Source organism: Lottia gigantea (genome assembly GCF_000327385.1).
Source record: "Lottia gigantea unplaced genomic scaffold LOTGIsca_149, whole genome shotgun sequence".
Lineage (NCBI taxonomy): Eukaryota > Metazoa > Mollusca > Gastropoda > Lottiidae > Lottia > Lottia gigantea.
Window position 1 is genome coordinate 39751 of NW_008707778.1, and position 18494 is coordinate 58244.

At 32.3% G+C, this 18494-nt stretch overlaps 1 protein-coding gene across 1 annotated transcript; it reads right to left on the bottom strand.

The window, feature by feature from the left end:
- Window positions 1–698: 698 nt before the first annotated feature.
- On the bottom strand, window positions 699–13669 carry LOTGIDRAFT_140588 (hypothetical protein; the record flags this gene model as incomplete). Its single annotated transcript, XM_009050291.1, has 5 exons — window positions 699–857; window positions 1475–1549; window positions 5536–5657; window positions 11491–11650; window positions 13592–13669. Coding segments are annotated over 5 exons (594 nt in total), but the record flags the coding sequence as incomplete, so codon positions are not given.
- Window positions 13670–18494: the final 4825 nt, after the last annotated feature.

Here is an 18494-nt window from a genome sequence, read left to right on the forward strand (position 1 = left end):
CTTAATGACATGATTTAATTAGTTGAAGTTACCATTATTAGAACTAAACTCTATTTTTATTATTAGTCGCATTTCTTTAGAGACATGTTGACCTACCTTTAAAGCAAAAGTAAAGTCTGTTGGTGAATGATATTTTTTCTTCCAATTCAAACCGTGGTATAACTCCACAAAATCAAACTGAACCAAACAAATCAAATCTTTAGATGCCTGGAAAATACAAATCACATCCAAATTTTATTGATTGCAAAATAATAATCATTTTGTAAAGATAGAATCCTTGACTTAAAGTATAGCGAAGAGCCTTCCAGCAAGGAAATACAAGTGAGATACAAAGAACTTTAACTTAGCACTGGTATAGCAATTCCACTTCAAACAGGCTAACTTGTCTAATTTTAAATCATAGCAAACAGCCTGTATGAAAATAGAAAATGCTTCCAGCTTGTTTTTTCAGTGATCTCATGCTGTCACTTTTAATTTCAGTGTAAAATTTGCATTATATTAGCCAAAAGAAATATAGAAGTTTGTTGCCCCTTTTAGTATGTATTGGGGCCATGTATTTGCATTATTCCAATTTTCTTAGAAACATTTAGTTGTGGTAGAATTGAAAGAACCACAGATGTCTGGCTTAAAATTGGAATAGTGCAAATTGATGTTATCAATATACACAAAAAGTTAAGAAAACCATGTTACAATCCTTTTTAGTTCATTACCTTGCTGATTTTTCCTTTAGGATTATAATAAAGGCCTGATGCTCGTAACACAAAGAAATATTTCTTCCACGATTTCTTCCCGTCTGCCTTTAGATACAACATACCCTCCACTTCTGGGGCATGGGCACCTCCTGCTGAATAAAATTCCTGAAAACACAGAATTAGTTGGTGAAATAGGCTATAATACATTCAAGGTGGCATCCCTGTAAATTTTTAGAGAACCCTCCCTTTCCCAAAAATTTGAAGTTGAATTGCTGCTTAAAATACGTCGAGGAAGAAAGTTCAGGTTCACTGAGGATTCTTTCTAACAGCTGTATCTTTGGCATCGAACTTTCCCGGATTATCTGTACTCATTTACAGCTGGGTTGAGCAGGAAAATGAGTGAAGATGACTTCTTCAAGAGCATAGAACTTTCAGATTAGAACCAATACTTGTTCAATGTAACCAAATGACATCATGTATAAAACGACTGGAACCTTTCATTTACAAGGTTAAACTAGGTTTAAAAATTAAAGTTATGATCTTGCCCTGTACCAAGATAGATTCTCTGACCTTAAAATGAACAAGTTAATCATTTCTTTAAATGATTCCTTAAACTTACATCCTACTTTTCTGTACTGAATTGGGATGAATGAAGAAGGGCAACAACATGCAGTGTATTAGGGAATTATCATGAGATTGAAGCCTGGATCTTTAGATAGGAGCACACATCCAACTCACTTACCTCCTAACCTGCTAGAAAAGTCAATAAAATGCAAACTCACCTGAAGAAGTCTATCTCTCTGTCCTCGAGGTAAACTGACATTTTTCTCAGTAGTGGAACCATGCAGTAAATATTTCTGTAAAATATCAAATAATGACTTTATCTTTGATTTGTCACAATGGTCTAATACAGGAAGCAAATATTTTGTTTAAAGAGGTAAAACCAGATAGATTTCATGTATAAAGTGGATTTTAAATTTCAAAATTTGTAAACATGAAATTGCTATGAGATGGAATTTCAAACCCTGCTTTTCTGCATCATTGCCAATACCATGCAATGAGAGAAATTTTGCTCCCATGACTCCCAGATAGTACCTTCAAGAAAAGGACACTCTATAGTTGATGTATTCAAATCTGGAATGTTTATGACATCAAGTACACAGAGCACAAAATAATAACACTAAACATTCGTCTTTTAACTGCTTTATGTCAAGTTTTGTCTTTATTGTGAGTGTTGTCACTTTAAATAAAATATAAACAAAGTCTATAAACAAAACTAGAAGTAGGTCTAAGTTTTACTCTAGGACTTCCTGATGTGTTATTAACTTTAATACTTAATACACCACAACACTCATTCTCAACACAGAAGCCTGCCAGTGTGTCAAGAATGGTTCTATGTATCTATGCCAATCCATTTTTTAACTTCAAAGATCAAGTGTGGACCACTGCCAAAAGTTTGAAGTCAAGAAAACAAACATCAATTAATAACCATTCTAAACTTTTCAATTTCAATTAAACTCCTATTTCGTAAAAGAAACCAAACCAAAACAAAAAGACACAGACAATTTCAGAATAACCTCACAATTTCCAAAAATTGCCAAAACAAAATACGGCATAAAACAAACTCAAAATTTAAATAATCAGGTTATAACATAAAAATGAGCACATGATTTACCAAAAAAAACATCACAATTCACAAAAGAATGAACAGTTTCCAAAAAAAATCCTCGTTTCAAAAAAAGTACACAATTTTCAAATCAAAATTCACAATATAAAAACCTTCACAACAAAATTCACAATATCAAAACCTTCACAACAAAATTCACAACATAAAAACCTTCACAACAAAATTCACAAATTTGAAAAAGACGTTGATTCAATTTGAAAGCGTAAGTGATTTAATATTGATAGGCTGAGAATATCATAGCTGGAAACAGAAAACTAACTTTCCATTACGAAAATACAACATTTAATTTAATATATTATCTTAAAATTTGACTTTATCTTGGAAAATATGTAGAATGACCTGCCAAGAGAGATATATTTTACTAATTTTATGATAATTAATGTTCTTAAGTTCATTCTGGTGTTACATGATCATAACTCTTACTAATATCTTAATGGAGGGGGGCTGTAGCTCTAACAACTAGTACTTAAAAACTTTACATTTTGACAGATGCATTTATGGTTCAGATTGCATAGAAACCAAAATTTGGTGAAAATTCTCATAAACTAGTAAATGTTTAACCTTACCTGTAACAATGTCACATCAATATAATAATACTATCACAGTCTATATCTTAAATAAGACATGACTAGAAAACAAGCATCAAAAAAGCTCACAAAGAACATAGTAAACCATAGTTTAAAACTATACTACCTATCTATCCATAGGAAAGACAAAATTTCAGTTCAACTTGAGAGCTGGTTAATATGACTAACACAGTATAGTAATAATTGTATACTCAATAATTTCCTTTCAAATTATATTAGTCAAATATTCAGGAAATATTTCTAAACAATATATACTAGTTTCTTTCTTATTCAATTAAGGTGGGTAGCAAAATACGACCTTGAGTTGGGGAGGAGTGATTTTGCTTTATAAAGGGTGACCAGTTTTTGAAGAGAATATTTAGCTTGTTGGGAACAAAGGTTGGGGATTCAGAAATCATATAGGAGAGAGATAAAAGATAATACAATAAAAATCTGATCAATATAAATTTTATAGAAGTCGACAAACACACAACTACCAACAAATTATTTAGCTTTGTAGACAAAATAAATGCAAAGTTTAAGAACACAATTTAAGAGTAATATAAGGTATTGCAGAGGGGCAAGCATACATTGCCCTACCCTCATAATAAATTTGTACAGCTAATATAAACCATATTCCAGGAACTTTTTTGTCATCGTCTTTATGACTGAAGCTAGGTATGTTAATGTCGATCAAGTTGTTTTACCGGTCATGTCTAACCAAATTTGAAAGAATTGCCATGAACAAGTCACTGTTGAGTTGAGTTTATAATTTTCGAAAAATGTCCCAAATGCATTTAGTCATATCTAACTACATTGGAGCACTAATCAAACATGACTGGCAAATACCACACCAACATCCCTGTGTATTATCGACTTTGTATCTCAAAACTCATTCAAAATGATTTATAGAGTATTTATGTGTCCCAAATTTATACTCAAGCGACCCATAATTGTACAAGTGCTCTTCATGCATAACCTAATTGCTTCTTATTTGGGTCAAAAGAAATATTTCCCAGACATAGTCAACAAGAGTTGAAACTACTTGAATTTTCAATCCACCTATTTTTTACTTTTCTGCACCTAATGGGCTAATGAAACTGAACAACACATGCAGGGTGCAATGAAGAAAATTTTGCCAGTAAAGCAACATTAGCCAACCCTTTTCTATTTTTTTTAAGGGATCTTTAACGTGGACAGCCTATTATTATATCCCATCTGAACAACAAGAAGCTTTTGCCATGTCAGCCCCTCTGATCTGCATCAATGACAAAGGGAAACCGGTATGACAAATTCTAAGGTGTTATCTTGACCCATGCCTGGATTAAAACTTGGACCTTCAGGTAACAGAAATTTTCCTGTTTTTTGAAATATGGTAGCTAGTTTTAATAGACAAAGCTATTTCTGCACATGAAAGTAAGATCTGTGTTGTGATCTATGCTATAGCTACATAAGATTTTAAAGTCAATATGAAATTTCACCATTTGACCAATCAAACTGTAGTTTCAGAAATGTGACTTTTTTTCAGCTAACTAATCAGTGATAGTGTTCACAGCTCACTGTCACATGTATGTATAGAATTATCCATGTTTGAAAGATAAAATGACCACTCATCTTTTCTTCAGACTTCCATAGAATAGACATATTGAAATAGAAAGTGAAATTTATAGTCTGAGGTATATTTGAAGATATTTACACATATTCAAGACCCAAATCAACCCATATATCAATCAAAATATGTTAATGTCTGCATTTGGAAAGTTAAATTGTCTGTCCTAAATATTCCCAGAAGAGTTTCTTCAAGTAGATTCCATTATCTTAAATTATCTTGAAATTTTAACAAACTAAAACTAATACCACTTAACTCTTAACTCTAAATGTCCATAAAAAGGTCTGGAAATAGTATTTAAGTTTTGTCCTAGACACATTTTTTAAAAAGTTTTTGAGATTTCATGAGATTTTAGTATTTTTGTCTTTGAGGTTACCATTTTTAATTTCACTAAAAGGTTTATTTTCAAAATTTTGTTTCACCATTTGCTTTAAATGTCTTAAAGGGACAGGTTCTTTGTTTGTTCGACCAATCGTATTTTAGTCTCAAAATTCTTTAGCTCACCGTTAAAATTTTAGCCTTCAAATCCATGTGTATCCAGATTTATATTATTTTTTTTTTCGGATTTACTTTTATTGAAGACCAAAATCAACCCTCAAAAATTGGGAACCTGTCCCTGTAATTCATTCTGATTTCCAATACTTCTAACACACAAACCATTAACACTTAAACACATCAACACATGTGCAATTGGGGATTGAGAAATTACTTCATCATGTTTAATGGTAACCAAACCTGCCAATCAACACATTTTATATTATCATTTTCATAATTAGCTTTGTAAATATGAACACAAATACAAAATCGTGTATCATACAAGTATGAACAACACATATCATATGAAAAAAGGTTGTGTTGGTTGGTTACAATTCACCACCTTATCAAAGCTAAAGGATAAAGTGAACAACAGTCCTGTCGATGTAAAGTTCAATGTTCAAACAACAATGTACATACACATTCTCAAAGATATAAATTCCTTACCTCTGGTTGGTTGAAAAGGTCATATTTCTGTGAACGTTCCTCAAATAATATTTTATTTTTAGAATCACGTGTCCACATGACCATATTTTCCACTAATGAATCATGGTCCTCTAATACTCGCTCTGAAAGCAGAAGATCAGAAAAATTATAACATAAATTAACAAGGATTACATATCCAAAACTATGTAAGATCTAATGTCCATCATAGACTGTATATTCTGCAATTGCAGGGAACAAATTTTAAGTATTTGATTATTTTTTGTGGAAAATTTTTGGACTTCGATCTTAGTATTTTGCTTAAGAATTTTAGAGAAAACAATTTTGTTTTCATAAGGAAACCATTCGTGATGAATCTATGGAGTAATTTTCAAACGTGTAATTAAGATTGTATCGTCCAGACCTCTATGTGATTAATTACACTGGATTGATCTGGACTAAACCCTACACACTATTACTAGTAAATAAACGTCTATATCTCAAAACCAATTCATCAACCGCCATTCCGCCATCTGGCACCAGCTAATTTCCAGACATTCCTAATTCTAATTTGGAAAATAATCCGAAGGGAATTTGACGCTAATCGAATGTAGCGATTGAATGAAATATTTTGGTTGGAGATTACTTCGGGATTGTCAGGAAATGAAGAACTATTTACGATTTCCTTTTCAAATTTCTTCCAATTTACCATTTTCTAGGTTTTAGTACTGTCAAGATTATTATATATTCTAAATTGAACACAATTTTACACATAATACTTCTACATGATTTGGATGATGGCGCTCTAGCTAGCAGCCTCTCTAGCTAGCAGCCTCCCACTGAAAGTTAGCTAGTCAAAATTCAAGGTTTACCTCGATTTAACTTCATTTTTAGTTTCTACTTTTTGTTTCATCCTTGGGACTTGTGATGTGCCTGCAGTGTTGCCTAACTGTATCTGCGATATTCAGTGTTATTTTGTCATCTGAAGTGTTGAAAGTTGGTCAAGTCATGATTATTAAATATGGCCGTCTTGAACATCTCAACTGGCATGATTTTCTCAACCAGCGTAACCGGCTTGATGTGACAAAATGGATAACTTCTCTCAGATTGGACTATTCCACGGTTTGTGGTCATAAGAGAAGAAGATTGAATAGACCTAAGGGTAAGCGAGGAGGTTTTTCAAAATTTCAACGCCATATTGCCGCGGTTTGCGACATGTTCACTCATCAACCACCGAAGCCCCAGCGGCATCCTACGCGCACTAAAGTTCCCCTTCTTTCATCTTACAATCTTCAATGCCTATGGAACGCCCGTTAAATGGAAGGTAAAATATTAAACCAGCACTTTAAATATGATAGGCAACAACAAAAATAGGACATTTCTCTATGTCCTCTAATGTCCTCTATGGAATACACGATTGAGATTAATGTTAAAGGTCATCTCATTATGATTAAAGCTGGTCAAGGACCATGATGTTTATCTAAAACATGTCCTGTCTAATTAATCAATCTTTTCCAAATATGGACACATAATTCCCTTCAAATTGGCATGGTAGTGCCAGTGGCATTCAATGAATCATAGAGCCAAATAGTTAGCAAACCCAAAAGTACCCCTAATTCATTTCCGAGAAATTTCAAAATGAGATTTGTATATGATTTGTGTCAGTACACCAAATCAATTATATTTTCTGGTTGAGACCTTACTAGACTTGATATCTCAACCCCTATCTCAGCTCTAACAGTTGTCCTCCCATTGAGTCAGTATGCCCACTATTTGTGGCTAGCACCACCACTGAAGACCATATTTTTTTCTATCTCTTTCTTAAAATGAATACCTCATTTATGTACAAGACAGTAAGAAAATCTTAAAATATATTTTTATCAGTACGACAAGCCATACTGGAATCATTCCAAGAAAACATCATGATTCCAAATGTAAACTGTCAGAACTTTTTATTTTGAAAGATTAATGAAAAACATATGCTAATAATTACCTTATTCCCTGCAGAAACCAAAAAAACAATTTTTTATTTTACATGCTCAATTTACTTTCTACAATATTTTTGTACAAACAAATTTTCTTCTGTCTCAATTTCCTGGTTAAGATTATTAATTTCTATGCCAAGGAGGGATGTTGAATTTTTTTGCATTTGCCAGTCACTTCTGAGAACATTTCCTTACGTTGGTAATCATGGCCTATTTGTGGAAAGTACAAAGAGTTTAACATGACTGGTAAATACATCCAAATCACCAATTTAGAGCCCTTTTGTAAATACAATCATATAATCAGGCTAGAGCTTTAGACATAATCAATCAAATTTAGCAGGATTATCACTTCAACAAAACCAAATTTCAATCATCTTTGTATGAAAAATCAACATCACTAGCTGATAGCAATCAATCATCTGTCTGTAATACTTATGAATGAAAACAGAAATGCAGTTTGCCTACAAGCAAATATTACTGATATTTATCATCATTGTCATTAACTGAACAAGAAGATATCAAAATAAATAGCAAATATCCCTTTAATTCAATTGTAACATCATTGAAATTTGGTGAAAGCAAAACAATGTTTTGTCAACATAATTCTATTAAATTACAATGACATTATAAAAACTCAGATTTCCAGATGGGTAAAAACTATTTGCCAACACCATAAAAAATGTTGTGAAAATGAGTAAATTGGAGGGAAAGTCATTAAAGTTCTGTTAAGTATAATGATCAAATTATCTAGAGTAATCTCCTCCCTAACAACCCCATTATTTATCCATAGTTACTGCTAAATATAGATCAACCTACTGTTAAGAAAGAAACAACTATATTTTACAACAACATCAACTTTGGTTCACTTAAGATCCTTTCTACCTTGACCAAACCTCATTGATCTTTTCAATGCAGGAGAGTATATATGTTAAAAATAAAACTCATCTTGTTGAGCCAATGGGTCATCAGACTTCACATGCTGAACTCATGACCGCCATTTGTTCTGCATAGTCAAGCAAATGACATCATGCCCACTTTGCACTTAGTGAAACTTTCATACTTCATCTTTTTCATTTACATACCCAGTTTTAAAACTTGCTTCAAAACAAAGCATTCAGTTTTGTAGGTCTCTAATTTTCTTTGCTCAAATTTATGAAAACTATAAACCAAAATCCCTTAACATATCTGAAACTTTTAACTTAAAAAATCCAGCTGTTTATTTTTAACCCAAAACTATTTAAAAAGATTTATGAAAAAACTACTGTACAGATTTAAGTACAAAAACTAGATCAAACTGCTCAATTAACAATAAGTACTCTCAGTTTTTAATTAACACTTTGAAAACAAATTCGATACATAGATATAAATAGCATACTTTTGAAATATTTTCAGGTATAATTTACCATGTTTTTAATACTGTAAATTTTGCAAATTGCCCCTTTTAATGTTAATCTTAATTAATCAGGTCCCTCTACCTTTCAGTAGATTTCTTGTTCCTGTTTCGTTTCTTTCAGAATGCCTTTGCGTCACAATTTGCATCTTGCAACAAATTTAGGTCAAGGATGAAAAAAATAATGACATGAAGCAGATGACGTCAGCAAGGTATTTTGACACAACCAGGGCGATATTTGACATTAACATAAATCCATGGCATTATTTATGACAATAAAATTCAATAGAAATTGTCTGCAACTATTCCAAAATTTATCCTTTAAGAAATATAAAGATTTATAGTCTGGTAAAGGGTATTGATTTGATCCCAGGTTCAGTTCTGGTCTGTCATTACTGGCGTCGTCTGATACCATTGAGATGAGTTGCCAGAATTTTAATGACACTGTTGCAAGTATTTCAATAAGCTGAAATAAACTCAATATAATTTCTGTCTACAATTTAAGTTTATAATGACACGAGCTTTAAATTCTTTGAATCCGCCATCAGTTTAGTCAGTCACAGAAATGTGAATTTTTTTATTTTTAAGCTAATCAGAGATGGTGTTCAAAGCTCACCATTGAAATTTGAGCCTATAAATTCATGTGTATCCAGAATTGTCCGCTTTTGAAAGTAAAAAGACAACTCAGGAGTCTTATTAAGAATCTAATGCATCAAACTGCATAAAAAAATAACAGTTCCACTTTGTGAAGGAATACAGAATAAAGAGAGTAAGTAATAAATATCAGTACACAATCCCCTTGACTCTAGTTAAATCAGGTTCTTCATGTATAGATGTATATGAAATTTCAACAAGTTTCTCAAGAACAGAATCTAAATTCTTGAAATTCTGAAAAAAATCATCCTTCAAATCCTGAATAATGAAAAACGATCGTTCTTAATTCTGTCAACATGCTTCGATTGAAAATCCATTAAGTTATCCCCCTTGACAGATAAATGAGATCTGATATGTCAAATGACGACAAAGTCATGTCAGGCTTTTTTAATTCAATTTTCACTGTAGTATTGATAAGTCAAGTGTTAATAGAATTCTCTGTCAATCTTTAAAATGCCTTCAGAGCAGACATGATATTGAAGACTTCAAGTTGCACACCCACACAAAAATCTGTCTTTACAGATTGGGCACAGCTCCTTCTCTGCCACTCTTCAAGATGCTTTCAGAAAAAACTTGATATTCAAGTGTACTTGAAGGAGCACAACCACATTTATATTGTCCATTCATGGAGTGTATCTGCATAAATTTATGTTATAACATCTACAACACTTTAATTTCAGTGTTAAAATAAAATGGTTTTTTGTGTGCAGCTCAACACTTGTTGTTTTTAAAATGTTCATGCTTGCTATTTACTTGAAAGTATATTAGACTTCAGGTATTGAATTAGTAGTGAAAAATCCTTTAAATTTGAAAAACAGTTGGTGCTATAACATTAATCATTAGTTTCATATTTACATGTTGTTTTTAAAATGTTCATTTTTCTATTTGAAATCACATTGAATGCTTTCAACATTTAATTGGCTGATGAAAATCCTATAAATTTGAAAAACAGTTGATACTATTAAAATAATGATGTTATTTAGTAAGAATATAATTATTTGTTGGCAATGTTTAAGACCAGATCTGCACCTCGCTGCATAAATCTTATTATATATATTAAGATAACAAACTACATGTTGGGTGGGAACAGTTGGACTCCTGCCAGCAATGATTCAAGTGAATTTAGAGTTTATTAACTAACACAATTACTTTGAGACAAATGAAATGGAGTTTTACATCCTACTGTATTGACATAGTTTAGCTAAAATTGGTGAAAATTTGTTAAAAAAAAAAAGATAGCTTGCCAGGCAAGGTAACATACGCCCACTGGCAGCTGTCAGAAATGATTAAACAGTCTTTAGTGACTACAGGGTTGCACAATATAGCTAATAGAGTGAAACGTCAAGTCAGACACGATATTTCGGTGAAAAATTATCCGATCATCACGAAAATCAATAGGGATCATCTTCATAATGACATTGACATACAAAATAAAAATCAAAAGAATCCATAAAGAACTGTAGCCTGTAGAGTGAGCACGAGCCAAATGTGAACGGACGGACGGACGGACCGACGGGGTGATTACAATATACGCCCATCTTACGTGTGGGCATATAAAAAGGCAAGAGGTCAAATGAAATCAGATGAATGGAATTTTCCTAATCTTCAGAACCTAATTGGACTAATGAAAACAGGCAACACAATGCAGTTTGTAAAATAAGGGTAATTTTGCCAGGACAGCAGTTTACTCTTTTTAATTTCCAACTGTTGAGGTACCTTAACATGCACAACCTGTAGTATGCAGAGTGTCTCACATATGAATGGCTAGATGCTTTTTCCATTTCAGTCCCTCTAACCAGCATCACTGACCCAATAGAAAAATCTAAAGGTATAATCTTGATTTATGCTGGGATTGAAACCCTAGACCTTCAGCTTAGCAGAAAAGCATCTTGCTAGCCATGGAAACTCCTGTCATATATGGAAATAAACAATTGGATAATTTCTTCTTACCCATAAATAAATCGGGCATGTGTTCAATGACTGCTAGGTTGGTGTTGAGTGGTATGTGGTTTTTATCAGCCAGGAGTCCAGTTACTTGACCAACAGTCATCTTTTCATCCACTAGTATACTCTTACTGCTCCCATCAGTAGCAAATACTCGCACAAATAACTGAAACATATAGAATGAAAGAATGAATGAATTGATATGGTTACAACACTGGTAAATACTCATTGAGTACTCACTGTAGTGAGTTAACCATCCAGCCAGCAGCTGCTAGTTGGCAAATCAGCGAGTTAGCCATCCAGTCAGCTTTCAGTTCTCAGAGTTACCATCTAGCAATCCAGCCAGCTGCTAGTTGGCATATCAGTGAACGAGTCACTCAACATGCATCCCACGAGTGAACTAGCCACCCAGACAGCAGGCCAATGAGTTAGTCACCCAGACAGCAGACCCATGAGTTAGCCACCCAGGCAGCAGGCCAATGAGTTAGCCACCCAGACAGCAGGCCAATGAGTTAGCCACCCAGACAGCAGGCCAATGAGTTAGCCATCCAGACAGCAGGCTAATGAGCCACACAGACAGCAAGCAACAAGCCAGTGAGTTAGCCACAAAGAAAGCTGGCAGTAAGCAAGTGAGTTAAGTGAGTAAAATGAATGAATGAATGAATAAATGAGTGAATAAATGAATGAAATTTAATTAATTCAAAGCATGAAGTCCTACTTGTGGATTATCTGTGTTAAAATTGAGCATTACAGGCTGTCCACAAAACTCTTCCATTTTTCACCTGACAATATTTCCTACATTTTTAATCCCAAGCTACAAGTTCCAAGTCCCTAATTTCAATCACCTACTTTGAATTGATCAAATTTATTGAACATTTTTCCCACAGTCAATGAAGAAAAAATTCCTTGAAATGACAACTTGATATTTCAAACCCAAAATTGATATGATATGACCTGATTTTCATCATGGAAAAAAGTCTTAGTAAACAAAAACTATCACTTATACTTATAGAACATACTGAAATGTCTTGATGGATTCATTATTGATTCAGATTGTATTTGATACCAAAAATTTGGCAAATTTGGCTTTTGTCACAGTAGAAATCCAAAAATATATTGGACCAACTTTCATAAAATGGGTATTTTTAAGTCTGACCCTAACCATGACAAAATCAAAATCTTAAATCACGTCCAAGGAACTGGTAGGGTCAGATTTGTCAGGTTATTGGTCAAATTAAAGATCAAATTTCAAGCCACTTTCAAAATAGTTCTTGAAATAAAAAAAACAAAACAAAAACCAAGCTTCACCCAATCATGTTAAACTAGGTCCAAGTTGAATTAAAAATATGACATATCCCACCATCACAGAGTCATAGGGTCAATAGCTCCATTTTTCAATATACAATTCTTTGAGATCCAAAGTTGAACCAGTGTAATAAAGCTAATAACGATCACAAGACTTTGTAGTTTTCTTAGAAAGTCAAAGTGAAACAGATGTGACCATGTTTTATTTAGATAGCCCACAAAATGTCACAGAACCCATTTAGTCTTCTGTTAACATATTGTAAATCATTAACAATTTTGTACTTTACAAATAATCTTTGCCCAAATTTTGTTCGCTGGTCATTTTAGTCCATAGTACTTGACCAATTTTTGTCTTATGTACCAATTACTAAAATAAATATCCCAAATGAACAATAACAGTGTTAACTCTCAAAAAGACAGACAAAGTTAAGGAAGGAACATCATATGTTTTGAATGATTGTTTTCTCTTACTGATGCATTTAGTTGGATAAAAATTATCACAATGTATTGAGACGATAATTACTAGCTCTCTTAACTTGAGAAAAAGATTGCAGGGAAAACTTAAGAGAAAATCAGTAATTAGTAGGATATAAAAGGGGACAGATGGTAATGCAATTAATCAAGGAAAGGGGCAATAGAGGATTGTTTTAAAATCAAAAAAAAATTTGAGACTTGGTTTGTAAGGATGAAGAAGCAGAGTCACCAACTCAATAGCTATGTGGACTCTCCAAAAGGGATGACAGGTCAAAACACCTCAAAATCAAGAAAATGTTTGCCTATAGTGTCAAGTTAAAATAATTACCTTTCGTATTTTAGCCTCTTTAATTTTTTCCAGAGCTATGCGGATCTTCTCAGCTTTCAGACGAGCCTTCTGTTCCTCCTAAAATGATATAACAGTTTGATCAGTTATTGATATATTGGATAGCTTGAAAATGAAAAATAATAGGGGGCACACTGACATAATGGGAGACAACTGTCAGGATTGAAATTCAAAATGATAACACATTTTGTGGCAGTTTCACCTAAATGCTTCACAAATAACACCTCTGTAAGGAATATTCATGTCAAATACCAATAAACCAGATACGAAGAACTTAACGACAGAATCTATAAAAACTTCACCTAAATGCTTCACAAATAATACATAATCATAATTATTAAATACCAATGAACTCAAACCAATAACTTTCTTAATGAACCTAAATATAAATAGAAAGTGTACTGAATAATTCTAGGTCAACAAGTTTGAAGCTATTTTTGTCCAGATTAGAAGTCTGTTTCCACTTGACGATATTTTATTTTCAACTGAAGTGTAATATTTCTGACTAAAATCAACTTATCATTTTAATGAGGGTAATATATATATTGTATTGTTATACTGTATCCGATTTTAGAATTCCATTTCCAGAATTAAGACACTGAATAAGTTAATAAACAACTTAGAACAATATTTCTAGATTCAAAACACTTTAAATCATATGTTTTATCATCTAATTGGATTGTTAAAGACAGGCAGCACTGTGGAGTGTACAATGAGGAAAGATTTGCAAGTTTCAACTCCATCTGTTAATAAACCTTTCATAAGGACAGTCCACTACACATTCTGTTAATTTATCTATGTAACTGCACTACTAGATTCATATGAATTGAAAAACACAATAAATCTGACCTTTTATGGTAGCAAACCCTAAGGCCAACCATGAATGAAATGAATGAAATGAATGAAATGAATGAAATGAATGAAATGAAATGAATGAAATGAAATGAATGAAATGAATGAAATGAAATGAAATGAAATGAAATGAAATGAAATGAAATGAAATGAAATGAAATGAATGATATAAATGAATGACTATCACAAAAACCAGTTCCTTAGTTTTTTATTATTCCCAAAGAAAACATTTCAAAAACAAAAGGAATGTGATCAAAGTCACAATCATGCACAAAAATTGAAAAGCAACAGGTAGCCATTTAGTAACTATCATGGAGACTGATAGCTAATTAGCTAACTACAAAGAAATTCGTGCAGAAGATAATGTTTTGAAAATAAACTTCTTGCAAGTCAAATTTCTGCCAGCCTTATCAAACTAATTATCTGAAAAATTTTGTCTTATTAAATATGATGATGCCAGTCATATCTGGTTTGTGGCCACAAATTTTCACCTAAAATGTGTTTAGTTTTAAAGGACAAAAGTCTGGCTGGTTAAAACACTATCTATCAGTTCTTTAATTTATTTGCCAGTCATGTCTCGCGTTCAAAACTGAACAAATTTTCAAGACAGCATTTGCTTGCTTACATTTTCAAAAAAAACTTTTTACTGAAAATGAAACGAAATATTTCAAATGTAAAAGACATGGTACAGTACTTGAATTCTATTTTGATAAAATTGTGCTTTCAGACAAAAATTGTCACTTTCTAAAAGTTTCAAATTTTTACCACAACAAAAATATTTGTTATTACAAAGCGTGTAATCAAAACTCAACGTGATTGATAACTCGGTATTTAACTCTCATTACTAACGTTTCAAATATCCATACTACTTACTAGTATCAGGATATTTCATTTCCTCAGTGATATTTTCATTGGAAATGGCAGTTGTATTGTTGAGTTGACTGTCCTTTCTGACTGGAGCTTAAGTTTGGCTGCATTTGACAGTCATGTTCATTAGACCAGATTTGTCAGGTCGGTCTGGCTGAAGCTACTAACTGTCAAAGATAGGTATGTTTGTGTGTTTTTCTTCCTAATTGAAACCTAAAAAAACTTTTAAGAAGTGATTCCAACCCTTTATACATCTCTAATCAAACATGACTGGCAAATAAAACCAAATCAACAATTTAGAGCTGTAGCCAGTTATAATTACAACAAATTCAACAATTACAGCTGTAGCCAGTTATAATGACAACAAATTCAACAATTACAGCTGTAGCCAGTTATAATGACAACAAATTCAACAATTACAGCTGTAGCCAGTTATAATTACAACAAATTCAACAATTACAGCTCTAGCCAGTTATAATTACAACAAATTCAACAATTACAGCTGTAGCCAGTTATAATGACAACAAATTCAACAATTACAGCTGTAGCCAGTTATAATGACAACAAATTCAACAATTAGAGCTCTAGCCAGTTATATTTACAACAAATTCAACAATTAGAGCTCTAGCCAGTTATAATGACAACAAATTCAACAATTAGAGCTCTAGCCAGTTATAATTACAACAAATTCAACAATTAGAGCTCTAGCCAGTTATAATTACAACAAATTCAACAATTACAGCTCTAGCCAGTTATAATTACAACAAATTCAACAATTACAGCTGTAGCCAGTTATAATTACAACAAATTCAACAATTACAGCTGTAGCCAGTTATAATTACAACAAATTCAACAATTAGAGCTCTAGCCAGTTATAATTACAACAAATTCAACAATTACAGCTGTAGCCAGTTATAATTACAACAAATTCAACAATTTGAGCTCTAGCCAGTTATAATTACAAAAAATTCAACAATTAGAGCTCTAGCCAGTTATAATTACAACAAATTCAACAATTACAGCTCTAGCCAGTTATAATTACAACAAATTCAACAATTAGAGCTAAAGCCAGTTATAATTACAACAAATTCAACAATTACAGCTGTAGCCAGTTATAATGACAACAAATTCAACAATTAGAGCTAAAGCCAGTTATAATTACAACAAATTCAACAATTACAGCTGTAGCCAGTTATAATTACAACAAATTCAACAATTACAGCTGTAGCCAGTTATAATTACAACAAATTCAACAATTACAGCTGTAGCCAGTTATAATGACAACAAATTCAACAATTAGAGCTAAAGCCAGTTATAATTACAACAAATTCAACAATTACAGCTGTAGCCAGTTATAATTACAACAAATTCAACAATTAGAGCTCTAGCCAGTTATAATTACAACAAATTCAACAATTACAGCTGTAGCCAGTTATAATGACAACAAATTCAACAATTAGAGCTAAAGCCAGTTATAATTACAACAAATTCTACAATTAAGAGCTCTGGTCAGTCATTACTGTTTAGGGCTCAGTCTAGGGCTCTATTAGATATAAATGACAATTACAACCAAATCAACAATCCAGAGATCTAGTCAGACATGACTAACAAATGCAACCAAATCAACATGACTGACAAATACAACCAACCAAACAACTGTAGTTCTAACAATACTCTGTGAACCTGCTAACCAAATGAATTAAAGATGCTACAGGCTACAATTAGATGAACCAACAAACAGATTAACTTCCGGCAGTTTCCACTAATAACATTATCTCCCTCCCATTCAGTTTGAACCTTAGGTCAAAGTGAAATAAATAAAACCTCCACTATCTTATCGATGTGAAAATCATGGTACCTGTTGCTAAAGGAACACCAAAGAAAATGATGTCATGTAGAAAACATACTGTGTATTATAGAACCTCACAAAAATATGTTTATTTAAGCCACCCAAACAACCCATATTCCTATATATCATTATATAAAAATATTCAAAACTGGATCTCCTGATGAGGATGGTGTTACCAGCATGAGGTTATTTCTTTTCACTTAGATTGTGTTTATTGTGATAGATGGTATTTTCCAGCCATTGGGAATATTGTACAAGATAATTAGTCTATATTCCTACTCTCTTTTCATTCATTAGTGACCTATTGCCAAGGGTTTATTTTTCTTAGGAGGTTTATTTTTTATGGTGTCCTGTTTCTTTTTTTTTTCATGGAGTAAGTAAGTTATCAAAGAAATAAACTATAAGTATGTGTATCAAATTAATTGGACTCTAGAATTTGTGGAAAAAAAATTAATACCCATTTTTACCCAGAAATCATCACATACTACTGACATTTGCTTCATAAACACCATCCTCATCTACACAAGCTTTGGATATGATATGGTTTGTTAGCAATTTAAATGATCAGGCAAAATATACAAACTCACTGAACAGGAATGAGAAGTTAATAACAAGTACATTCTATAGTATAAAAACTCATAACTAAGTCCTAAAATTCTGTCAACTTTGCCAAAAATCATTTATCTGTCCAATCAACCCTTCCTAAACACTTAAATGTCATTGATTTAATATGGGATGTTTATATTTACACTAAAGGCCAACATATAGTTGAAAATTTTAATATGACTAAAGAAATAAAACATTTGAAAACAACTTATTTCTTTAGGAGTGTCCACAAAGTTAATAATGTTTATGGATAACAACACACACATCTACAAGTCTCTGTTAATGCCTTTAGAATGGTATCTAAATACTACCAAAGACAAATTACAGCTCTCAAGTAAAATAACAACTTATTTCTTAGAGAGTCCACAAAGCTGATTTATGTATTTGGATAACAACAAACATAAAATCCATCAGTTTATGTTTATAATATTCCAATTCGACAGACAAAAAACCTGCTGAAAACACAGATCATGTGTAAAATAAGAAGCAATTAAGGAAATTGAAGAAAAACAGAAATTAATTACTTACAACCACTCTCGTTAAAAAATCCCATAAGCCCATTCTGATGCTAATAATAGTAACACTCTTCACGATGTTCACATAAAAAACACAATTGTGAGCCTTTTAGTCAAATTAATCCATAAAATACAGTACACCACAGGAAAATCAAAGATGTCTGCCTTGTTTACATACAGAGTTGTATTTTTTCAA